General features: G+C 40.1%; 1 protein-coding gene across 3 annotated transcripts in view; it reads left to right on the top strand.

The window, feature by feature from the left end:
* Positions 1-3,103: 3,103 nt before the first annotated feature.
* The window catches only part of C4H8orf34 (chromosome 4 C8orf34 homolog), a 179,996-nt gene continuing 156,297 nt past the window's right edge, over positions 3,104-26,802 (top strand). For all 3 annotated transcript variants that reach the window (XM_030011511.2, XM_030011510.2, XM_030011509.2), the window contains exon 1: positions 3,104-3,706. In XM_030011511.2, coding sequence (XP_029867371.1) covers positions 3,638-3,706 — 69 coding nt within the window. In that variant the 5' untranslated portion in view covers positions 3,104-3,637. The remainder of the gene's footprint in view (positions 3,707-26,802) is intronic.

Here is a 26,802-nt window from a genome sequence, read left to right as displayed (position 1 = left end):
ACACAGGATAAAAACTGAATAGAGTGTGGTCCCAAGCATCTTAAAATTAGCTCTGTTCTTTTGTCTCCCTGTTTTGTTTTTTTTTAATCTTACAGTTTTTACTTTGTGTGGTGCGTATAATTTGAAATTGGGACACCTTTCATTTTTTGATGTCTGTGTGCAAATTCTTGCAGTCATTTCTGTTATTGCAGTTCAGTCCTGAGTGTTAGGTAGATGTGCATGCTGTATACTGTTCTTTAAAGAAAAGTATCTAGAAAATGAAGCAAGGATCATAGCAAAGCACAATAAAGAGACTCTATTTTATTACTTGGGTTGTAAAGTAATTTAGTTTCAGTTGCTCATACAAAAAGATTGCTGAGAGTAATATAAGCTTATGCATGTCCCAATCAGTAATTTTAATCCAAGATATTTTTTTAAAAACTGTGATGCTTTGGTATTGAAGTGAAAGTTCATTTTAAAAGACCTGTATTAATACCAATTTTAAAAACTAACTTAAAATATCTTAAATAAAAAAAAAAGTTTTTCTCCTAACAACTGAGAGGACAGAAGGGACATACCCAGCTCACTGTGCTTTTTTGCAAATCACAGGTATTTATTGATAACTATCTTAGTGTGGCTTTTCTTAAATCTAGCAACAGTTTTTGAGGAAAAAACACTAACAGTGAAGCTCCTTTTCCTACTCTATCATGTCACTGAGCCTATGCTCTCTGCAGGAGACACCTGCACTCCCATACTTCAGCACTCAGAGAGCTTTCTGTCAGGGAGCTGCTGGAGACCTTCAACTAGGAAACAGTAGCACGAAGCTCTTGGTAAGGAACTGTCTGTGTTCATATCTCCCCTACAGTGCCTTATCCATATCAAAGGATAACCTGTCAGTTAAGTGTTATAGGAGCTGTGGGATTACAAGATGTGTCTGTTTAGAAAGCTAATTCTGCATTTGGCCTTGGAAGCTTTCCCAGCCACAGTAGGATTGCTAGTGTGTCTCCCAAGCCAACTGGAAAGTCTAGATTATAAGTCTGGGTGAGAATTAAGAGAGGGAAAAGAAGGTCTAGGCACATAGGAAGCAAATATGAGAACAGATACCAGAAAGATCAATCATCCTTGGAGATACTCAAAAGCCATCTGGAAATAGTGCTGGGCAACCAGCTCTAGGTGACCCTGCTGTAGCACGGGGGCTGGACCGGTCCCTTCCAACCTCAACCATTCTGTGATTCTGTGGGAGAAAAATAAAAACTACAACCAAAACCCTGAGGTTTTAACACTGAGAACTTAGGATCTAGCTAATTGCACAATATGCAACCACAGACAGTTACGCTATCTTTAAAACCTCATTTAATAAGTTCTCTTTTCTATTTGTATTGCCGATAGTCTTGTTTCTTTTCTTCAGTCCTCATACTGGTTTACATAGAGCAGTGACAGTTTGCAGGTCCTGGTGCGGTCAGGTCCCAGCAGGTCTGGAAGTACCACTGCTTTGAAAAGTCAGGCTGTGTAGGGCCATACAAACATATGTTCTCATTTTTGGATCATGGGAGGGAAGCAAGTGGGAGACTTTTATCTATTGGAGCAGTCTGGGTTCTGGTGAGATTTGTGAAATTTTACAAACATCCTCATCTGATGGGAATCATTAGAGCCACTATAGAGGACCTGCATCACTGGCAATTACCGTTATGATTGTATGATCCTCATTAGGCTGATTAAACTAGGTTAGCACCATATTATTTAAGTGGCACCAGGCAAAGCAGCTGTACTTTGCTGGAGATGATATGCTAAAACTCTAAGCTGGTATGAATCTTAGAAGACTACCAACACACTAAAAATCCAAATTAAAAAAGGCCATTTTTTAGTGGCTACTATGGAAAATAAACACTCTGCCTCACTAAGACTGTGATGAGCAGTGAAACTGAGTATGTTCCAGCAAAACCATTAAAGAATTCTACAAGCTATTGCTTATGTTACAGGGTACACTGCAAACTCTTTATAATACACTTACACCCGACCTCCTTCTAGGTAGAGGCATGAGTTTTAGGTCAGTAAGGAGGACTTTGAAGTCAAACGACAATCAATGGCTGTGGGAGCAGAACTCCCAATCTTTTGACTCCTGACAAAATTCATCCTTTAACAGTTTCTGAATCAGGGGAGGCTTGTACTCTCGCATTTGCAGAACACTACTTGATTGGGAGCAGGCAGCCTGATTCAGCAGATGTGCTGAATGTTCCCAATATTCTTCAAAGCTGTTTTGTGCTTTAAAAAAATCTTATAAAAAAATAAGATATGTGTTCTTTACTGTGTGGGGTTTTTTTTTTTTTTTAACAGGTGAATGCTGGTACAGCAGAATCAGTTATTGCAGAAGAACATAAGTGTCAAATCCTGAGAAGCTTGTTTTTGTTTGTTCTTCTCTGAGGGAAGAAAAAAAAAGCTGGTTATGACCCTGCTTCCAGAAAAGGTGGGGAACTAATTACTTGAAGTGGAGAAAGAATAAGTACTGCTTCTTTGATGTAGCCGTTAACTCACTACTCCCTGAAGCTAGCTGGAAATTTCTCATTTCCTCCACCAGGTTTTGGATGAGAGCCCTTGGCTGCTGGAGGGAACTCGACACAACCTGCGACCAGGGCGCACCTACATAGCTGCTTGCATTATTGTATTGAGATGCTCGGTGTCGCTAATTGGGAATTTCATCGGTATCGTAAGAAAGGTAGTATTTTAAGATTTAAAAGTAATTTAAACAAAATTTAAGGAAAAGCGCTGGCTGTAGTCCCTGCACCCCCATTCCCTTCTCTCCCAGAGACTCGTTTCACTCACCCCCCGCGACCCTCCACCAGGTGAAGTTTGCGAGTGCCAGACAGGCCCCTCACACCGGGCGGCCCGCGGAGCTCACCCCCCCCGGCCCGGACGGCTTCCAGCCTGGGGGCGCAGAGCAGGGTGGGGACCCTGGTAAAACGCCGGCGCGCAGAGCAGCGTCCCCGGAGGGGAAGGGCGGGGGGCGAGAAGCCCGTCCCCGGGAGGGCAGGGGAGCGGCGGCGGCAAGGAGGCAGAGCAGCCCCCACCTCCCTCCCGCCCGCCCGCTCTCCTCCCCCTTCGCTCGCTCCCGCCTTTTGTGCGCCGGAGCCCGGGCGTCAACGGGCGCCAACGGCCGCGGCGCTGACAGGAGCCCCCGGCCATTGGCTTCGGGAGCGGCGCTGTCGCGAGGGCGGCAGCTCGAGCCGCGGCTGTTCCCGTAACCAAGGCGCTGCCAGGCACAGGCGCGCGCGCACACACACACCACACACCACACACACCCCGAGCGCGGAGCGGCGCGGGCTCGGGGGCCGCCTTTGCAGGTCTTCTCTTCCCTGCACCATGCTCCGCTCCAGGCAGCGCCCGCCCGCTGCTCCCTGAGGGGAGACAGCCCGCCGCCGCCCCGCGCCCCGTTACAGCGGGCGACTGGCACCCGGCTAACCGCGCCCCCCCCCCCCCCCCCCCGGCGGTTACCTGAGTTAGCTCCGTCCCGGGGACTTCGGGCTGCCGCCCCTTCGCAGCGCCTCACCCCGCTCCCGCTGTGGTAGCCCTTGGGCGGCGGGGGAGCGAGCCGCGAGCAGCCGGAGGGACTGCAGCCGCCGCCGGGGGAGAGGAGCTCCAGCCCCCGCCTCCGGAGCTCTTCATGGCGTCTCACCAGCAGACCAGGATCCAAGCCTACCTGGAGAAGAATAAGATCGGTCCCCTCTTCGAGGTAAGGTGCGCTCTTGCCGGCCGGCCCCCCCGATGGCCGCGGCTCCCCGCGCAGCACAGGTGAGCGCAGGGGCGAGGACGAGTTTGAGGCGCCGCTTCGGCGTCTGCCCGGCCGGGGAGGGGGAGGGCAGCGCCGGCACCCCCTGCCCTGCCGCTCCGCACCACGCGTGTGCCCTCGTGTCCCTCCTCCGCGCCCCTCCGAGTGTCTGTCGCAGCTCCGCGCCGCCCTCCCTGCCCCGCTATCCCGCCGATGTGCCCCGCTGCTTCGCCGCGCCGCGGGCGCGCCGCCCTCTGCTTCACGCGCGCTCGGGCGGGTCGTGAAAGAGGTGCCCCTTCGCCCTCCCACCCGCGGCCCCAGTCCCTGCAGGCGCCCACGCGGCGCTGCCCGCCTTGCCTCGCCGGCCGCGGAGCCCCGCCGTGGTGGGACGGCGGCCCGGCGCCGGCCGTCCGGCCGCGGGGGGCGGCGTACTGCCTCACCTCCCGTCCGCCGTGAGGGGAGGGGGCGCTCCCAAGCCCCCCTCCCCGTCTCCAGGGCGGCAGCGCTGAGCAGCGAGTCTCGGGGGCCGTGGGTGGGCGCCGCACGGCCCGCGGGCGAGACCCGAGACGCTGTCCTTCCGCGACCGGCTAGCGAGGAGGGAGAGGGTGGATGCCTGCCCGCCGGGGAACCCGCCCTCTGGACCGGACACTCGGGAGGACATCTGTCCTGCGAAAAGTCCGTGTCGATGGTGTTTTCAGAAATTTTTATCTGCAGTCACACACTTGGGAACCGTATTTTTGTTATAGATTTTCCTTGGTCTTACAAAGGTGCACTTGCTTGGATTTGTAGATGCACAGATGTGAATGTTTTACTATTTTGGTGCATAAGCTATGAATACTTAGAATTTAAAAGGGTACTGGAGCAATCGTGATTATTACCATTTTATCATCCTGTTTCTCAAACAGTTTTTACATCTAAATGCACATATATTATACTCTGGCAGTATTATCCCAAGACACAAGTCTCCCTTTTTCAGTATTTAACTTGTTCTCAATCAAGCTTACTATGTATGAAATCTTTTTTATTCTGGTACGGTGGATGCCTAGTCTTCAGCGTATGTTTTGGGTAGCATTTGCCAACCCTCATAAGAAAGGTTTAAATTTTGTAGAAAACTGTTTGCGAAGGGTCAGTTTTTGTATTTTGCATGGGCCGAGGCTGTTGTGAGGGATTATATTGGCTCAGTGTCAGAGGTGTTAGATATTTTGCAATAAATAAACCCCCATTTGATGGAACGGTAACTGGGTACTAGGGAACAGCAGGTGATTTTTCTAGTTCTAGAATTCATATAAACTGAAACATTTGTGTGGTCCAATTTCCAAATAAAAGACTGTTCAATCAACACAGTTGCTGGGGCTATATACGTAACTGACTCCTGTATATTTCAACGGGAATTAAGTGCCTTGGGGTTGTTGAGGAGTTAGGCCCCTGACAGCTGTCATTTTCTTCTAAAATTTCTTAACCCATTGTCTTGCACATTAAAATTCAAAGAAACTACTTGACATCACTGTTCTGAGTCACTGTGTTTTAACCTAGTTTCTCAGTAGTGTAACATGCTCATCTCTATTGTTTAAATAGAAGCATGCTTTAGTTATCAATAGTGGAGGAAAAAATGAAGAAGTTGTATTTGTTATAGCATTTTATATATCACTAAATACTTCACTAATCACCATAATGTAGGAATTTCATCGTGGTAGAAAGACTCTGTGGAAGGCTCTTTGCATAACCTTGCAGGCTGTCTACAGGTTGTTAGTGCACTCCTGTATACTGGGAAGAGATTTTTTGTGTGAAACCCATTAGACCTGAATACTAGGGAGTGGATTTAAGATATAGGGCTGTAGCATTCGTGTAGCTGTTTAAAGTTATTTTAATCCATAACACTGGGAGGAAGGGGATCATAATTCTTATCTCCTTCACTTCCTGATTAGCTGTTTAAAATCTACTTACATATTTAATTTTGGTGATGTATTTTTTGTTCTCAACAGTCTTTTTTAAGATCTATAACCTGTGCTTGATCTTGTAGTACTTAGTAAGGGGAAGACATGTATTTGAAGTTGACGGGAATTGATCAAAGACTATGCATAGGGTGAAGCTTACGCTCTATACTAGTATTCCTATTATATATGCATTGTGGTATATCAAGAATACCATGTGTTCACAGTCAGATATATTCATTAAAGCATCAGTTTTTCATGTCTCCAAAAGTTCTGACACATTGAGAAGAGAGACCCGTGCTTCCTCGTTCATTCGGGAACAGCTCGCATTTTCTTACACCACTTCTGTTTTTGATGCTACTTAATCACCACTTGTCATGGATGACAGCCATCTTTTTTGCAAGTGAGTACTAATTTTCTAATACCAAGTCAGAACAGAGTGGACTTGGATTCAGTTTTCTGCAGTGTTATTTGCTGAGCAGGTTATGACTAAAATTGCTCAATATATGCTTCAAGCCAACATTTTAGGAAGTGCATAAAATAATACTGGGTAATTGAGGGCAGTCACAGGAAAGAAGAAAGTGGAGAGAGGACATGGAGGCTTTCTGAGATGAAGGCAGGGATGGTGATGCATAAACAAGTCATACTGCATACTTGCATAGTGAATGATCAGTGATCAGGAGGACTTAACGCCATAGATCTTAGACACTTATGAAGGCACAGTTAGCTGATGACTGGAACAGTGATTTCCTGATGATGAAGTACAATTCCCCTGCATTACAGTTGATCAGTAGATGCTGTTAGTTGCTAACTGGTCATTCTGTTCCAGTTGCTTGCAGTTATCCTGGTAGTGTCTCTTTTCTCCATTCTGTCCTGTATTTGTGGCCTTCTGTTACCATGGTTAAGGCTTTTGGTACTTCATTAACTAGCAGTATCTACTTAAGAAGCTCTGTCAGTTTTATTTCTTTGCTGAAGTTTTGTATGGTTTGGCACTTGAATTACCTTTCTAATTTGTGTAAAAGAGAAGTGTTCAAAAGAAGTGCTGACATGTGAGATGCAGGAAGACTGTAGGCCCTCCCTTGGTTAGAAAGTTGTTTCCATCTCTATAAAGAAAGGTAGGAGTAACCTTATGGTGAAAGAATTAATGAGCTTAGGCTGACTCAGCAGGCATCAGTCTTGTACTGACTACCAGTACCTGTTAAGGGATAGTAGGAAGTCCTATCCACTCAGCTATGAATAGTAACACACAGATTCACTTGATTCCAAACATTTTTACTAGTTAAATTCTTATTTATGGCTTAGAGGTGGGAAGGAGGGTGGGTGGGAATTAGTGTGTACATCTAAGACTGTGTCAATTTTGAGATTTAAAACAGATTGCAAAAACAACTTCGATACTTCAGCCTCATTTCCCCCTGTTGAATGTAGGTCCTCAAATCATGGTTTTTCAAAACTGTTACTTCTCTGCCATTTCATTTTACAGGTGCCTAAGGTTTTTGCAGGTAAAATTCCTGTGAACCTATAGGTCAACTTCTAAATGCCCCAGGCCATGCAGGTGTTGTTAGCGCTGACAGTAAGGTCTTTAGTTAACCCCTTAAATTCTGTCAGGTTTCATGAGCTGGCTTATCTTGTTCTGTGTAGGTTGTGTAGGTTTTGTGTGTTATGTTTTTACTTTTTTTTTTCCTTCGCTTTTGAAAGCTTAGACATCTTTCTGTAAGAGAATGTTGGCATCTGAGAATACTGTGGTTAGGCACCTAGTTTAGATTGAGGAATGCCCTTTAGAAACGCCTCTCTTCTGGGATTTTTGTGGTAATATGTAGCATAGCACTACCTGATTTATATATATTTTTTTTTTAGGGTTTTTTTTTTTACATTTAACTTGGAAGGTAACAAGAATTCTAAATATGAATTATTTCGGTGATGAAGCTTCTCTGTTGTTTTTTTCCATCTTTCTAAAATATGAACAGGAGGTGTGTGCCTAAAATTGGCTGGGACAGAGTATTCAGAATCAGCACCCACTCATTTCTGTCTGAGTGAAGTGTTGACCCACTTTGCATTTCAAGCATCCAATCCAACCAATTCTTTTCGTGTGCTAATAATCTCAATGAATAATCCTGCTGGCTGTGAGTATCCATACATCTAGACTTCTGTATGACTCTTCAGTTGTGTTCTCATTTGGGCAACCTGACAGTTAGTTTCTGTGAATTTGAAAGCTGCATCAGCACTCTTAAGAACAGATTGCAATAAATCTTCAAGAGCTCCAAGATAAATTTAGTGTTTTGGAGTTTTCTTATTTATAGAACTGCAGCTAAAAAGCATCCGGCAGGTACATTGTTGTTACACAAACCAGAAGACTGTAATTTCTTTGAGTTATAAAAAGCCGAAATAACTCTTCTCAAAATAAACATACCAAACCCCTGGCTACCTAAGAATTTTTCTCGAAGTAATGTGGGTTTAGAACTATAATTTTCATTTTGAACAACACAAAGGCTGTGTTCATTTTACCACACTTACCTTGTTTTTTTTTAGCAGACAAAATTTCTGAAGCAAATATAATAGGAAACTAATTTTTTTTTTTTAATTTATGGTGGTTTTTTTCCTAAATGAGACTGCATTATTGGTGTATATTATGCAATGGGTTCCATTATTTAATTTAAATAAAATAACTATGCTTCTGACTTAACACATCCTGATGCACCTGTTTGGTGACTAACAGTACTTGTAGTGCACCTTGTGACTGAGTTTGCCAAAGTTCGGGAATGAATTCTGGAGTTTGGACCATCTTTTGAAGCAACGTTTGCCCTCAATTCTTAAATACACAAATGTAGACACAGTCAACTTGAGCATCTCATTTACCAGTTTAAGATTCCTCACAGTATCAAATTATGTTTTAAGCTGCAATATCTGCGATGTGAGTGACAGGGATGCTATCAAAGAATTGTTTTCTTTTGAGCTTGCTCAAATCTTCTTTTATTTTATTTTGGTATTATGCTTAACTGGTTAGATTCTGTTGCTAGCATGAAGGGATCTGTATTCTGGATGATGTGAGTTCACTGTGAGAAGCATTTAATTTCAGGCAGCTAGATGGAGCCTTTGGAAGACCAAGTTTTTCAGTACTTAGACATCACAAGCATCATTTTAGGTACTAACTGATTACCCAGTGACATTGTTTCAGCCTGGCAGTCCCTCTTTCAGAGAAGCCAATATTAGCTGTTTTTCAACGGATGTGTGGAAACCAGCAGTGATGTAGAAGTGCCGCAGTGTTACACAGTGGGGGGTAGGGAATCATTTATAAGTTCTAATTTTTTTTGTTGCCTGCTACAGTAGGACTTTGTGGTAGCCTTGATGTGCACTGAAGTAAAAGACCTACTTAAGGGGAATGAAAGTCAAATGGAAAAAAATAGTGCAGAGATGTCCTTTGCTTTTTGGAGAATTCACTGTGCATTCTAATAGTTGCCTTGCTAAAGTTGTCTTTAAGGCAAAACAAGTGAAAAACCCTGATTAAAACTATAGATAGACCCTTTCCCAATAACAAACAGTTCCATGAGCAATGGCTTTATGCTTTTTGCTTGGATTTTGTGGTGACCAACAAGATGCAAAAGTTATCAGAAATTTCACTGCGGATGAGGCATTCATAATTCTTCTCTCCTGTGGAATCTGGGTTTAAGAAAGGAGGTTGGTTCTGAATGAGGAGAATCACATGTTTTGGTCTTGCTACCTGACTAGTTAATCTCTCAACATTTGAAAGAACTTGCATTTTTGTGGTGTCTACTCCTCTGGGAATTTGTCTGAAATTTAGTTGAAGGTTTAAAAAAATACTGGAAAGAGACAGTGAAAGAGATCACTGATACAGGTATGCATTTATAGGGTCACAAACATAGATGATAATCACATAAACCTTGTTTCCACAGTGGCAAAACATTACTTTCCTGAACGGGAAATGTGAGCTTTCTTAATTGCTTTTAAAAAAAAATTCCTTCTGGGCACAAGACACAGAAAGAAATAAAAATCAAAGTTATATACTTTGTCTAATAGTAATAGTTACATTTGAGGAATTGTATCTAAAATACGGAATGATAAAATGAAAGAATCAGAATAACTTCTTTTTGTTACATTAACTTTTCATGTTTTTAAACTCTCAAAATAACAATTACTTTGTTTCTTGAGAGGGGGAGGAGAAGGTATTACTGGCTTGCCATAAAAAATAGCTGGGAAGATGAGAGGTAGTTCTCAATTGAGTTGCTCTCACTATCATGTACCAGCAGAGCCTGGCTGCTCAATGCTAAGGTCTAGAGCTAGCAGATGTTCCTGTTTAAAATAAAATAGAATAAAATAAAATAAAATGAGTCTAACGTCTTTGCTCTAGGACATGCAGTGGGACAATGATGATTTGGAATTTTTGTCTGGCAACCCTTGTAGTAATGAATCAGTCTGGATCAAAATAAGCCCATTACTACTGCTCTTTTTTTCTTTGTGTTTTATCACATTATGAAGTCTCTTCCAAGTTTTGGATGATATTTAATGCATGGTGTTAATTAAGGCTGAAGTAAGCTCTTCAACTGTTTTGTTTCTTTTGATTAATCCAGTCTTTTGGTACAAAGGACAAATGTAAATATCAAATATTAAATAAAAAACTTTAATGGCTTTAACTCAGTCTTTGATTTTTTTCTAATGTGTTCTTTGCTGTTACTGATCTATGCTTTTCCAAGTGGGCTAGATGTTATCCGTACCCCAGAGTCAGCACAGTCTCAGCCCTCTGGTTGTTTTGGAGCTTCTGAGAGGGAAGGGGGAAGCTAGTACCTTAACTAGCATTTCTGCCATGTGTGATGCGCTTCTTTACTGTTCTGGAGCAAGTGGGTTTCTTACTCAGCTTCTTTATCTTGGCACTGACTGAAAAGACACCCCTAGAAAGACACCTTAGTGCTTGCTTCTTTTAAAAGTGTTACTTTGTAAATGGAAGTGATAAAAAATAGAGTTAGAAACATAATATTTAGGAGCATTTTAACATCATGTTCTTTTACAGTTTGCCAGTAATTTTGAAGACCTAATCAATATTCTTTCCCTTTTTTCAATGTCTTTTCTTCCCACTTGGTACTTTCAATTTTCTGTCTTGTTTATGTAAATGAAGAGGTAGGGACCGATAATTTCTCATTTTCATTTGTCTAGTGCTTGTGGTTTTTTTTTTAATTGAGATTTTTAATTTTTTTTGTCTTGTGGTATATTATTTTTTGGGGAAAGCATCTGTGCTTTTGTATGAGTGAGAGGTAATGGAGATACTTTGTTACCTCTGGACTTTGAGAGGTGGCTTCAGGCATTTTTATGTTCACCAACTTTTGGAACAAAGACTACCCAAACCCCTTAATGTCTGTAATATCCAGATAAAAATGAGGTGTTATTGACTGTCTTCTGTATTATCCCACTTGCACAGATGCACACTTTCTTATTCTCCTAGCTGTGAAGTATGAGAGGGGGATATCTTGTGTGTTAAGAGAAGATGCTTCTCCACCTGAAACCACGAGAAACAGTTAAAACCCAGCTGAAAGCAAAATAATTTTCAAATAGAATTGTTAGGAAACTGTTGGCCTCCTGACTAAGGCAGTGTGCTGTTGCAGACACTACTGAAGGTGGTGAAAACCAGCACTCATTTGATAGGAGGAACAAGGATTCATGACTTTAATTCTATGATGTAGGAAAAGAGCTTGATCACTTGAAGTGCACACCTATGCCTTTGCCAAGACAACCCCAACATCCATATCTGCTCTCAGTATAGAGAGTAATATCCTTCTAAAAAGCTTGTAACAGAGACATTTTTGATGGCCTTAACTTTTACGTGAGGTACCATATGCCATGCTGTGTTAATGTCTCCTTTGGCTACTCAGTTTCACTGAATACCTATTTTTAGTTCCATCCAAAAGTGTTCAGGCAGAGCTGTTAAGTGGAAGTTATGATGCCCCTCTGGTTTGCTCTTCTGTTGGTTTGGGCAGTTTTCTTTCCCTATTCACATAAAATTCAAGTATTATCTTTGCATTAAACGTAAGAGTTTCCAGTGAAACACCTCAGTTTTGAACATAACTTTACATAGCACTGTGAAGAAATGTCCATACAAAATGAAGAATGCATGTGAACTTGCTGACCCATGATAAGTAGAAGGCTATTTTACATTAGCCACCTCTTAAAAAATTTCTTTCCATACAGAGAGTGGAAATTGTTACCTTCTTGTGTATTTACATGAAGCATTCTTTCTCTCTACTCATTTTGCCAGCTCCCTGCAATGTTCAATGAGTAAAATCACTCTATTCATGCACCAGATTTCTCTATAGTGGCTGGAACAATATGCTTATCAAGCTCTTTTGTTGGCTTCTGGAGGAGCTGTTTTCTGGGGCAGGAATCATGAGAGTTGGGGTCTTTCAGCTGTGTTGGAGCCTTTTTAATCCAATCATTCCTCCTTTCATTGCTTGTTTTACTCCAGACACTGGTGGTTTAGTACTCAGAACTGCAGGTTTTGTGGCTGATCTTATAGCTAGTTGCTGCAGATCCTGTTCATCTTAATTGCTGGCTGCCCATTCCTGCTGTCCTTGTTCCAGAACTGGTGGTAGTCTCATACTACAGTAACCCAGTTTGGGAAGATGAAATAGAAGAAAAGTAAGTCTGCAAAGAAGTGAAAAGTGTTCAGTTGGTTTAGCTTGGTGTGTCACCTTGTGGTCTGATGATGAGCATGGCATTGACTCAGGAGAGAAAATGTAGGTGGCTAGAGGGTGAGGAGAAGGAGAGGAGTACAGCTGCCTTTTTTCTGCAGTAGCAAGCTGCTAGATGAGCATAAGTGATCTCCAAATCACTCCCTGAGTTTGAACTAACTGCTCAGCCCTGTACACCAGGAGCTTGTGTGCTTAAGTTAGCTTCATATGGATCTTGCCTTTTAAAGGTGCGGTTCCCCATAGGTCAGGAAAATGTCATGGAGCCCAGCCCAGCCCCTTCTGTGAAGGAGCAGAAGAGGGAGTTGAATAATTAGGGAGGATGGCCTAACGAATTAGGAGGAAATGGACCATATGAATACACTGAGCGTGAAAGTGAGAATGGATAGGACATGGAAGGGGATGGGATGACAAAGATTAATGCTACATTGCCAATGCATTCTTTTTCTTTTCTTTTTTTTTTTTTTTTCTTGTAATCTCAGTCCCTACAGTCAAATGGTTACCTAGGATCTGCACTTTCTTTTTTTAAAGAAAGGTTCTAGTGCTTGTGGTTGCTGAGAGTATGAATGAAGGGTGAGAAACACAGGGCAAATACAAGAAAATATAACTTCTTATCATCTAAAGAAATGTGCATGTTTTGCAGTGTCTGACTCATACTTCTAGTACTTCATCTTGGCAATACTGCTTGCGTATAGATTTGCCAGGGAGTTAAAGGTGTCCTTAGCACTACTGTTAGCACTGACTGCTGTGCCACAAACTCCTTCATCAAGATTGCATTACACTCCAATTTGACAGGCATTGTGTCTCTGGTGACATTTGTATGAGTGGAGAGGTAAACTGATGATTGTGAAGGATTCCTCTGGTCAGGTATCTATCTCAAGGAAAGGAATTCTGAATGATAAGTTCTGTGTTTCTTTTGGCACACTAATGCAGAAAAGCCGCTCTGTGTTGTTGATAGCAGAATTTGTCCTAGAAGCCTAAATAAGTGGAAGCTGTCTCCTCTGGAGACTTGGGAGATGGTTCATAGAACTGAAAAGGAAGGCTAGTTTCATCTGTAGATGACCTTAGGAGAGAACCTGTGGAAGCAATTATGGATAGGGCAGTTAGGAAGAAAAAAATTTTATGAGGTAAATTCTGTGACAGTTTTGTAGAGATGAAATCGGGGGGCATGGATGTGAGTAAGGCTATAGTTTCATTTGAAGGAGAAGAAAAGAGAGAGGCAGGTTAAGATTACTGTATTTCTGTGACTGGGTTTGCTGGGATTTCTCAAACTGAAACGTGTGTGTGCATGTGCATGCCCTATGCAATGCATGTAGGCGCTCTGAAGCATTTGGACACGCCGAGAATCCCACGTGCGCTGGACGAAGATTCCACATAGATGTAGTAGGTGCTGTATGTTCCTGTTCAGACATACTGTATTAACTGCACATGTCCAGGCCCTTTTGGCATGACATGCTCAATGCACCCAATGTAATGTGGGTATTTATCTTCCTAACCATTCTGAAGAATCTTGTCCTTCCCGCCTAATCAGGACAAAGCAGAGATGTCCAGGGAAACACAAGCGGAGGACAAAACCAAGGTTTGCAGATGCAGAAATTCCTCTGGGTGTACCACCATGAAACACCACTCCTAATTGTGCTGAGGATGAACTGCACAGGATTAACCTTAGAGAAGTGGCAGGCTGCAACTCACTCACTGAGTTAGACACATCCTTTTGCATGATGTAGAGCCCCCCTGGAAAAAAAAAAAAAAGGTGTTTCAGAGCTCCTTGTAAGTGTGCCCTGGTTCAGAATAATGCCAGTAGATAATAATGCCTGTAGTCTAATACAAACTGTAAGATAGTGAAGCTATCTGGAGACAAAGGCTGAATGGAGACTTACCAATATGGAACAAAGAAGGGATACACAAAGAGAAGACTAAATTGCTAGAGTAACAGGTTTAATCTCTATTTGTTATCCTGTGAAGGAGGAATACCTGAAAGAAAAAGACGGCAGGGGAGAAAAAGGGACAAAGGTAAATGAGAAACTCAGGAGAATTTTTATTCTGTGTTTCCATATGGTAATAGAAAAAAGATTAGAGGAATGAAGTTGGCCAAAATGAAGATCCACTTAACATTTACTTAAACGCTGAAGAAAAAGTTAGGAAGTCAGGAGAGGAAATAAAATATACAGTAGCTACGGTACTGAAATGGTAGCCAGTTATCTGGCTGCTGTTCCTACCTCTGCTACTGCTGTCCTGCTGCATTATCATGTATTATTCTGTGCTTGTGTTTCCCCTTCCTTTGTCTTGTTTATCTGAACAGAAACTGCAAACCTCTCTGGCTTTTACAGTCTTCACATGGTTTAGGAGTTTTCACAGCAAGGCCCTGAGCTCATTATGGCCCTTCTGCTTCCTCTTCTTTCTTTGTGCTGCCTCAGTGCCTGGTCGTGTTATTAATCCCATTAATTGGTGCCACACATTCAAAAAAATTGATTTCTCCTCCCTTCTCCCCTGCTTAGTGTGACAGTTCAGAGCATTGACAAGTCTCAAGGCTGCAGTGCAGTCCATGTGAGCACGTTGTGTTCCCACAGGGAGCCCTGCTGCAGTTGGTGAGGCCCTGATTTACAAGAGGAAGGCCTTCACTTGTAACCAGGCAGATTTAGTCTAACATTAAATTAATAGCAATCAAATCATCAGGAAGCTTTAATTGGGCAATCACTGTCAGGGTTGGGAATTTACTTTGCTGTGTCAGAAACAAACACAAACATACACCAGTGATTTGGAGGCATTGTTTTCTAAATAAAAAGAATAAAAGAATAAGATTAATAATGCTTTGGCTGATATTAAAAATAGCTCTACAACCCAAAACCCTATCACATCTTCTAAAATTACCCAGATCTCAGCTTCTAGAAATGAAGCGATTCTGAGTTGCCTAAGCTATTGCAGTCTTGATAGTAGAAGTGTCTGATGAGAAATGATGGACCTAACTATAGGTCTAGGTACAATTCAGTTGTGTGTCCTTAAAAATTACCATTGCTACCCATTTAAAATTTTCAATCGTTAGTACGGTAGTACTTATTTAAATATCCACTTAAGGCTCTAGTAAAATATACTCCTTTAGTCCTTTGTTTGAAAACCTAAGCCAGAGGACAGCTTGTGGATGTTAAAGGTTATGTCCTGGGTAGGTTAGCAAGGGCATGCTGACTATATCTGCGGTGCCAGTTTACATGGAAGAGATAGTCAAAATGCAAATGACAGTTTTTAGAAATATACCAGTTTTGTGTGTGTGTTGAAGTTACCTTGTTTGGGCTAGAAAGTGATTTTAGTAAGTTGATCCATATGATGTAATTATTTGAACTTGTGGTTTTTTATGAGTTCTTTTAAAGCCATTTTTTGCTGCTATTTTTTCCCTTGGAAAAAATATTTATTCATTAGCTCATATTTTTGTTACATAGAGACCAATATTAATATTATCTCTTATTTCATACTTATGCTTTGCATAATGTAAAAATGGCTTTAATATTGCTATCATATGTGTAACTTAGCTAATCTATAACGTATAGAGTGGAAAGTGTATCCTGCTTATGTAAGCTGATATTTATTTAGCTGTCCCCATTATCTCAGACCTACTTTATTTGTGGGCATGATATGATAAGTGTCAGCCTTAAGCCTGTGCAACCAATGCTCTTGTCCTCCCAGAGGCCAAACAGAAGTGTCCAACATCCTCTCATTTCAGAGACTTTTTTTCAGCTCGGTATTGACAAAGTTCTCAGTTTTCAACTGCTCTTTAAAGGTGGCGGGGGGGGGGCGTTCACGTTACTTAGGTGAGGATTCTGTAAGGACTTGGGCATGTAAATAACTTTTTAATGGAACAAATGATGAGTAATCCATGCAGCAAATCATGAAGGTAAACTATATACATGCTTCAGCTTTTTTTCCAGTAGCATTACATATGAATCTGCATTTGAATGAACCTTGTTTTCAGCCATAAGTGCTGGTATTATACTGAGAGGTACAAAAGAAAGAGATCCAAAAATATGATTAGCAGTACTTGGGTCACTTAATACTTTAGTTTAAGTCTTCATATATCCTGTTTTGTGTTTGTCTTCAGGATGCAAGGTATGCTACCTTAAATTCCTTCATAATGACACATTGATGAGCAGATGTGAGTAGTTCTGAGAATGTAAAACTTTATAGTCTTCATTTTTGGAATATAGGGATTGACAGCAATGTACAACTTGGAGCTGGGTAGAAATATTTTATTCTTGTTTTTATCCTTGTTGAAAAACACAGCTCCTTGAAACCTTGTTAAGTTTGATAAATTGAGATGTTTTGTTAAAGCAACCCTTAGTGTTTTTGTGATGAGTTGACTTTCAGCTGACCTTCCTCATTTGGCTGAACTGCTTGATGGAAATTACAGTTTGGATGTCTCTTAAGCTCCTACCAGCTGTCTCCATGGCTTGACTATGCTGAGAACAAACTGATAAATCGTGTGTGGAAAACACTTAAATATCAATGACATTAATTCTGTCCTCCCTCTTCATGGTTCTCTTTAACATTGAGCACTAGTGATCACAAATGTAGGCCATCCATATAAAATTGAATCATTACACAGGAATGCAAAAGTAGGATTTATAGTTTTGGGGTTTTTTTGTTTTCCAGAAGTAACGTCAAAAAAGTCCATTGCTGATGTTTAAAAAAGTGAGCATTAGTATTTGGGTAAAGCTAGGTTATTGCTTTAGATTTCAAAAAGAAGCCCATGAGAATAGACTGTTATGCCTGTGATGGTGTTTCTTTCTGGCGATGGACTATTAAGTCAAATGGCTATTCTAAGAATCTTCAGAAGAGTGTTTGGCCAGATTTTTGGACTGGGAATAGGTGGACATTTATTCACTGGAAAAATATTGCTGTATCTTATTTATGTTGCATTACTATTTGTGTTCAGCTGTAATTAAACCCTAGATATTTAGAGGCTTTTTCTGATTTTAAAAAAATTGATATAATTGGAAGCATTTGAATTTAAGATGTTGCAAATAATAGGCGTTATACTGCAAAAGTGCTTGAATGGTTTTTTCCATGACTACTTATACAGTGTTTTTGTCTAACATTTGACCATATGAAAATTTATCATAGTATTACACAAAATGGGATCTTGCCATTCTTGTAAGTCCTTGTAATACCATATATAATAATCAAGAAGCCTTTCTCATAGCATCTTTTTGCCCTACATTCAGTGGAACATTTAGTTTATTTCTTCTAGTTTTCTATGATATCAAAAGATTTTGTGAGCCTGATGTATATCAATAATATAATATATGTGTATATATATTTGTGGGAAAGGGGAATACTTTCTATGCCTCCCACCAGCTGGATGATTTTTGCATTTGACCCAGTACTTGAGCATTATTTTTATATTTTATACAAAAACTGTTCAAATAATGACATTCAAGTTGAAAGTCAAGCTGAATGAGTGTTACAGAATATGTTTTTAAAGGTCTGTGTGATTACTGCAATATATATAAAAGTGAACCACAGTAAGTTTGTATGAGCAATTATAAACCTAACTTTCAAGTGTTTGTAGTGTTGGGTTTTTTTTTTTACTTTGAAGCATACTTTTGTTTTAACATAGGAAATGAGATTTGAAAACAAACATGAAATTTATCCAAATCAAAAATGAAGAAGACAAAACCGAGTTATGTGCTGTTATAGTCCAGGGACATTTACAGTCCCAGCTTGAAGCAGAGTCTGCAGCATTGGTGCAGCTGTGTAGTGCTGAGTGTTTAGAAATACACATTTGGCGTTGGACCATCTCTTCTGTTAAACATGTGCCTGGCTGTAATCCATCGTATCTAATATCTGTCGTATATTGTCAACAAAGTTTGATATTTTCCTTTGTAGAATACAACAGACACACTGTTCTTTCACTTCTGCTAATCAGTTGTCTTTTGCTGAAGAGTCATTTTCTGGGGCACCCTTTTCTGGGCATTGTAGTTAAATCAATTATCTGCTGAAAAACTCCGCTGTGTTTATATTGTATTTTCATCTGCTGGCTGCAACAAGAAAGAGGTACCCTGTTGTGATAGAAATTGTCCAGACGTTGCAAACGAGAACATCTGCCCAACGAGTTTTGAGTCTTCAAGGCAGCACAAAGCCAGTAGATGAGGTAAGCAGGTAAATGTGTGGAGGGGATCTTGCAGGAATTATAGTATGAGCATACATTTTTGGAAGGTAAGCTCAGCGCCTGCTTTGCAAGCATAGGTTTTGCTTTGTAGGAGCAGTCAATTAGGCAGCTTGTTGTTCATCTTCAGTAGGCTCTGAATTCTCCTGGGTTCAGACCTCAGCCTTGTCAGGTCTGTGTGTATTCAAACCTTGACACTGAAGGGCCTACTTTTCATGAGAATCCTGGATGGCAGCCTTGGGTGTTCCACAAGCCTGGGCCATTTTTAGTCGGAGACAGAGGCAGTGACTGTACTTTCTCAGGGATCAAGCAGAGCAATGAACCTGGTAGTGCCAGTGGGAAGCAGTTTGGGAACCCTGGAAGGTGGCTGGAGACATGGAGACCATGGGTAGCTTTGTGCTCAGGGTTAACATTTCCTTCCCCTAGCAATTTTGCTACTGGGTCTCTCATACATGATTCTTTGTGGTTCATGTTGCACTCTAAACCTGAATACTTCAAGCCTGCGCTGTTTAGGTCAAAATGGACACCTGCCTGTCTTTTTCCCTATGTGTACCTAATTTTCAGTTTGTTTTTTAGTTTGAGTATGATGGGACAGTCTTTCTCAGAAGTTTCTCTGCTTTGAGCAGCAGAAGTATCTATTTTAATTTGACTTGAAAGAGATTATCCATGAAGGCAGAGCATGTTAGAAATCTGTCAGAACTTTGAAAATATTATTAAGAAAAAAAAAAGTATAATTAAAGCAGTTTTTCTGTCATCTTGCTCGCTGATGGGGAAAATCATACAAGTAATTGTGGCTTAACTGATGGATGATAAAAATGCATATGGAAGCAATTGCAGATGGATTTTTACTTCCAGCTGAACTGGAATTATTATTGTGTCTTCCCAGTTGGGGCTGAAGATAAATTCAGGTGCACTGATATTCAACACGAATAAAATTGTTGCCGGTATCATGTGGTAGCATGTAATAGATGGTAGTACACAAAATGCTGGAAGATCCCCTAGAGTGTAGAAAAAAAATGGTTAACATTGTTTTTTTATCAGTTAACAGTTATTTAGCTACTTTTATAATATTATTATTTCATGCATTTATAATAAAATTTTATTGTTATGTCCATGGGCTGATGACTTCTGCATGGCGAAAGATTCCCATATTCTTGCATTTAAAGAGACCAATTCTTTTTATTCTGATTTCATTGTGGGTTTGCATTTTTTTTAAATGGCAAAGTTCAAGTGTATGTATAATTAAGCAAAAACTTCATCTACCCCTAAATGAACACAAGTTAAAATAACTGCTAATATAACAGTGTTACTCATAATAGTAAACAAGGAGATTTTTTATAATTTCTACTTGCAGTTAGAAAAGCACTGAGTACAAGCTGTGTTGAACCAAACTGAATGTGACTGTGTGTTCTCAAAGGCATTTGAGAGCTATCGGGTATCTGCTTGCAGATGGTCTGCAGTGGCTTTGGTGATTATTCTGACAAGATACTGTGCATCTTGTGTTACCTGTGAAAGGCAAATCAGTGTGGCATTTCCTGTGGGGAGGGGGAAAAGGATACAAGTAACTTTAAGTCAATCAGGCAACTGCTTATATGTGAAAGAACCTTTTGTCTTCTTAAAATGCTGTATAAAAACTACTTGTTAGTCTTATTTAAGGAGTTGCAGCCACATTTGCAGTATATAAATTCTGCAGATATAAAAGAACCCTTTGTATTTTGTTGTGATAAAAATTAATTTCCTGATTTTTCTATGGGAACAAATTCTGACCTTTTCAGTTCAGAAATCTCTGTTGTATTGGTGCATATTAAACATTTAAAAAGCTGATTACAACATTGATATCAAGTCTTATGAGACCAAGTCAGTCTCTCAAAGGTAAATAAAAGGAAATTAAGATGCATATCTGAATAGATATTCATCTATTCGAAGTGTATGAATAAAAGTTGTAATTAGACTGAGTATTACCAACAACTGTTTAGCTGCTGTAGTAAAGGAACACCTCCAAATGACATGATTTAAGTAAATTCTAACAGTCAGGGAGCATCTGTTAACTTCATTGGAATTTGTTTAGTGATCATTACTTGAGCAAATTTAGGGTTAATTTATGTAGGCAGCTAAAGTCCGGATAATTAAATCTGTGTTAGAGCTGCCCTACCCTGGACTCTTGTAACTCACATTTTCCATTTGGTGTCACTGTAATTGCTGGTTATTATTTGAACTTCCATGTGAATAGTTTAAAAATTCTTGGTCAAGATTAAAAAAATATGAAAGCATTTTTTATAATTATTTTAATGCATAGAACTTATACAGAATATTTAATAACTTTGGCTATACACACTGGACAGCAGAACTTTTTAAAACATCATCTCATATTTATCTTTCTATATAACTTGAGTAAATGTAATGCTGTAGTAATGCAACATTAGTTGTATCCTTTTTCCACAGGAGAAATAATATTGATTTGCCTTTTACAGGTAATGCAAGAGCTACAGTGCCTTGTTCCAAAAGCTGTCACAGCAGAGTGCCTGCTAATGAACACTTGATAGCTCTGAGTTTTAATTTTTCTGCTAACGTGGACTTGACTGTCTGCAGCTTCATCATGTCTATTATCCTGTGGTTTGTATATTACATGTTAGTTGCATGTGCTGGTCATCTGAGTGGTGGTTTCCAGAGGCAAATTTCAAATTGTGGAATGAGCATCAGGCCAAGGGTCCATTGAAAATAAGGCTTTGATGTATGAATGGGATTTTTTTGTGTAAAAGTGATGCTAACTTACAGAGGTTCCCTAATGTTTGTACTTCTGTGATGGCAGTTACAGGATTTGTCAGGACCTCCTTTTTTAAAGAAGGCCAACAAAACAAAAATCATTGAGGGTGTGATCAAAGGAATGGTGTGCCTTTAGTTACAAGCTAAACTGCTGAACTTTTAGTGGAGTCCGAGGTTTGTTAGTCGCATTTTTAGGTCCAAACACTGCATGGGTGGTAGTATGTCTCAAAATGGTGATCCAGAAACCCCATGTACTAAACAAGAACTCACCCATGTTACTAAGTGCCAAAGCACAAAGCAATGTCTGAAATATTAGCGAGGTCTAGAGTGTCAAGCTGGAGTTGAAAGCAGGTGTTGCTGTGCAGTGTTTCAGAGGTAACAGTTCCCTGTTTTCTCTTCAAGTGTGGCTAGAAGTGAAGCAGCTCTCCACAGTGTCAAAGGACTATGTCTATATTTTATCTAAACGCTATTTAATACTAGCCACTGGATTGTCAAATTGTGCTCCCTCTTATGTCACTGCCTGAATTATCTATCTGCCTGTCTGTCTTTCTATCTTACTGTGCAGTAGCATAGGTTTAGCAGGCAGCTTAGAAACTTTCTTTCCTGTGATACAGCATAGCCTTGAGTTTAAGACAGTATCCTATGTGGTGAGGGATATGGGTTTGAATTTCCTCAGGCTGATGGTCCTTATATTGTATCTAGGTTCCAGTATCCTGAATGAGAACCAGAGCTCGTATGCAACTGGCAGGTATTGGCTTTACTATATTAGTGAGGCATCTAACATTGGTCATGGGTTAGGCATGGTCAGAGAACAGCAACTCCATCAGACCTCTCAGGAATCTTGATTTTCTTGGGAATCTCTTGTAGATCCTGTTATCTTCTCTAGCACCTGAGTTACTAATCTCCACAATTGTTTACATCCAAAGACTCTATTACATGGACAGATGATCCCATAGTGGCCTTATAAAATCAATATTCTAAATTCTTTTTTGTGTCATTACATCTTTAACTTTAAGCGTGAAATTTAAATGTGGTAAATGTGTTTTGTAAATCTTTAAAAATTAGAATCCTTTATGCTGAACAGATCTCTAACTAATCTATTTGAATCCAGTCCTATTTAGAAACCTGAAATCCAATGTCAGTATCATCTCTCTTCCTATAACTGAGGCTGCTTGCCACAACTTTGTATGCAACAGAAGTATGGACTTTCTTCATGTTAACCTAATGTTCATAGGTACTTCCCGCCTGTAATCTCATGCAGTCCAACATTGCCTATTCACAGTTGTTATTTTCATTATACTTAATACAATTTTGCCCCAGGTATCACGTTATATTTGCATGTGAAAGCACTACGCAAAGCCTTAATTAAGATGGCAAAACCCTATTTACTCAGACTGTTTGGTGGATTTTGTTGGGTTTTTTTTAGAGCACTTAGTCCACTCTAGAAGATTGGGGTCTGCCTTCTTTCTAAAGAGCACTGATCAAGGCTTGCATCTTGAATTTAAAATGTGGTCAGAAGAGGTTGTCACAGAATCTCTCTTCTATTCACTTGCTCAGGGACTGTGACATCCTGTGTTCAGTCCCCTGTTCAGTGTGCAGGGATTAGACTCATATCTCCCACCTCCTTGCAGGCGAGTGTCAGCAGGCTATAGCATAGCTATTCAGGCAGCTACCTTGGAAAACTAATCTTGGATTGTGGTCACTTCCCCATGATTGCCTTTCTTTGATCCTGAAGTTTTTGGATAAAATAGGCACATCCCTTAGGTACATCAGATCACAAAGGTTCACTTACTGTTTATGTACCTGAAATATTTTCAAGTCAAACTGATGGTATCAATACTACAGAGATTGTCAAGATGCAATTTTATTTTGGGGTAACTTCTGTAACTCTCAGTTTAGATACTGAAATCTTTTACTGGCCCATAGTGTTCCTAGTACAATCATGCATAACCCCACAATCCTTGAAGTTATTATTTGAACTCTGGTAATAAAAAATTTAAATTTAATTTTAAATGATTGAACTGAAAATTAAACAGATTCACTCACTCTCTTTTGTAATAAGGCATACTTTAAAAAAAAAAAATCCAGTAGATTAAAACCCTCCATTAGATTGTGCTCATACTTCAGAAGTAAATTTATTATAAGGGATCTCATTAAAGAAAGTGGATATTTAAGCGGACAGAAACATTATTTCTAATTCTAAATTTATGGCCAATGTATGATTCTAGTATCTTTGTTCAATGGGTAATTTCAAAACTGTTTGTATAATAAAGCCACCACCTAAGTAGCACTATGCAAGTGATAGGATTTGAACTTCAGTCCAAGGCCTGAACTGGGTGGCAGCCTCAAAATGGCCCAGAAGGTCTGATGTGGTATGCTGAAATCTGTACTGTGGACATTCCAATAAAACTAGAATTTCTAGAACTGCTAATTACTTAAATACTGGAAATCTCTGCATGTACATACATACATACACCTGTGAGAGATTCCTGGCCAGATTCAATGTTTTAAAGCCTTAGGTCTGTGACCTTGGAGTTTATTTTTTTTTACTTACACTTCCAAATATTTGTATTTATGTTAATATGCTTATGCTAAATACATTATTGCTTGTTTGGTTTTCTGTTGTGTTGTTGTCTCCTTCACTCATGTGTGAGATCAGCCTCAGAAGTCTTCCTCATGCCTGCTAGTAAATTATCCTGTGGTGGCTGATAGTGTACCTGCTGTGCTGAAACCAATGAGTAGGCAAAGCTGCATGACCGACATGAGCGAAGGATCTAGGATTTGGAAACGTATATCCACAGCTCACCAGAGAGTCCTAAGTGTGCTTTTCTTTCCTTCTCTCCTTCTGTGTGGGTGACTGCCAAACAGTTCCCAGCGGGAAATTCCTCTAGCAGTACATGCTATTAAACAACTCGCAGTGACTTCTTCTGGAAGTTGCTGCTTGGAAGGGCTCTGCTCCTTGCTGGTGTTCTGCCTCAGGTGCCATGGTTTTGCATGCAGTTAGTAGCTTTTAAAATAGAAGTGTAAAAAAAAGCTTGTAGAAAAAATGATTTTAAACAAAATTTTTAACATTAACTGTTGAAGTGTAAAAGTCATATTATCATTTTTTTCTTTGCTCCAATACTGCTATCCACAGGGCATGTTGTCCCGAGTACAATATCAGGCCTTCTAATGTGACTGCTCACCACCAGTTTTTATTATACAGCTAGCAAAGTTTTGACAGGCTTTTAAAAGGATGAAATATGAAGTGAGGAAAACTTAGATTTTTCATTTTGCATGTCAATATTTCATGTATATGAAGAGCCATTTTATTACATACAAGCGATACAAATTTGACTGGCTCACACGGACAATTCATGGACTATGTGCCTTTTGAACTCCTAAGATGCATCTGATACCAAAAAAGCCGGTCGAAGAAACTCTATAGGACTTGATTTTGGAGTTTTAGAAAGCAGGCATTCTTTATTGCAGCGCTGGGTGCATGGGGGATTGCTCCACCTATTCTGCACACCTAATTGTGCGGGTTAAGTACATGTTCTACGTACATATTCACTAGATTTCCGAGAAATGTTATACATATTCATTAGTTTTCTGGGGAACTATTAGCATATGCAAATGTCCTTTATGCAGGCATATTGAAGGTCTCTGGTGGTCTTCAGGAGTCCTCTGGTGGTCTTCCATAGTCTTCCTCACTTGTCCGCTACTTGACCCTTCTCGGATGATTCTGTGCAATGTGATCTGCATGTTTGATACATCTTATCCTAAAGAATGCTCGTTAGTGCTTCTATTATCTATGCTTACATTTTGACATAATCCATATGGATACTTCTAAGCTAAGTTACCTAAGAGGGCTAAGTCCTTATCTTCTTCAGAAACTGCAAGGCCATCCAAAAGCAATTTCTCACACGTTTTGCAACATACAGAACCCCCATCCACCACTGATCAGCAAACAATTGGGCAAAGAAACAGCAAGGCCATTGTACTCAGAAAAACATCCTGCATCACATCACAGCCTGTAATATCAGATCTATGTTAACATAATTTTACAGCAAATATATGTCTTTTACAAACAGAAGGAATTAATGCTTCTGTGTTTTAGGTAGAGTTTGCACTGTATATTATGAATACATTCATGAGTATATGAATTACCGTTTACCTCGGTTGTCCAGTCATTACAATGATAATGAATGTATTCTCTTGAATATATGCAAAACACTGGAAAATCTTTTTCACTTTTTTTTGCATATGTACCCATAATAATAAAAAAACCTATTGAATATATTCAGTATTTCCAGCTATGCATGTTTTGTCCCCATATGTATGTATTTTTTCTGCATGAGACCTAAGTCCTATTCCTATAAGGAATTTAAGTTACTGTATTTAAGCCCTGTTTTTAAGTTACTTATTTTCAGATTGCTTTAAAATGTTTCACTGACCATTTTCCGAGTTAGCCTGATACTTTCAGTATTAGTACAATTCAATACTGTGAAATTCAGCAGTGCTGAAACTCTTGGTGTTAGAAAATATTCTTTACTTACACTGTGAATTTATTTGGGGTGTGGCTGAGCCCTAAGCTGCTTTGAAGTTGACTTTTTCTCTTCCAATTGCTTGTGCTCTTAGCAGCGTTTTGGCAGCTGACCTAAACTAGAAGTTCATGGGAGCGATCAAAGGCAGTGGCTCTCTAGCACAAGCATATTAGATTCATGCTGCCACTAGGTACTTTGTGGTTATCTACAAAAATGTAGTCATTATTCACTTGTATGTGCTTTGTATGTACAATAGACAGAAGAGTAGTAGTGAGCCATGTGAAATGGGAGAGAGAGGAGCACAACACCAGGCCGTCAAACTTGTGGCTCTGAAGAGTTTGCTATAAAAAATGATTTGACAGTGCTTTCTTTGAGGCCATGCCACCCTTGGTGGAATGAACCCCAGTGCCCACCTTGTAGCTACCAGTGCAGTGAAGCAAGCAGGGGGGATTAGGGGATGTTGTTTCTGCACTACAGCTGGGACTGTTCTTTGCTGGTTGTAATATGGTTTCAGGCAATGGGTGGGATGGGTGTGCACCTTGCTCATGAGTTTAGGTAGGACTAGGACTTCCACCAGCTTTACACTATATCATCACTTGTTGCCCAACTGCAGATTTCGGTCCTTCTGTCTTCTACTGGAAAAACTAAGAGTAACAGTGTTGAAATCTGGGATTTTAAGTAGTAAGAAATTGGGACTCTTAATTCCTAGACCAAATTTATCAGTCATACTTCTAGTATTGTGCTTTTAGATATTATAATGTGACTGCAATTGAAAAAAAATATGAAAGTATAAAATCATGCCTTGCATGGTAATTTTCTTTAAGCACTGACAAATCAATCAGTTTAATTCCCCTAAACTGTGAGAACAGGAACCAGAAAAAGTGTGAGAAGTGATACATGTGCAACATGTATTTCTGATAAGTTTTTTTTCTGGTAGTATATCGGCAGTATATCTAATGTGTGATCAGAAACATGTATTTACATTTTTTTAACT

The sequence above is a fragment of the Aquila chrysaetos genome, chromosome 4 (assembly GCF_900496995.4).
Source record: "Aquila chrysaetos chrysaetos chromosome 4, bAquChr1.4, whole genome shotgun sequence".
Taxonomy (NCBI): domain Eukaryota; kingdom Metazoa; phylum Chordata; class Aves; order Accipitriformes; family Accipitridae; genus Aquila; species Aquila chrysaetos.
The sequence above is the reverse complement of the archived record's forward strand: the minus strand, read 5'-3'. Positions and strand labels throughout refer to the sequence as shown.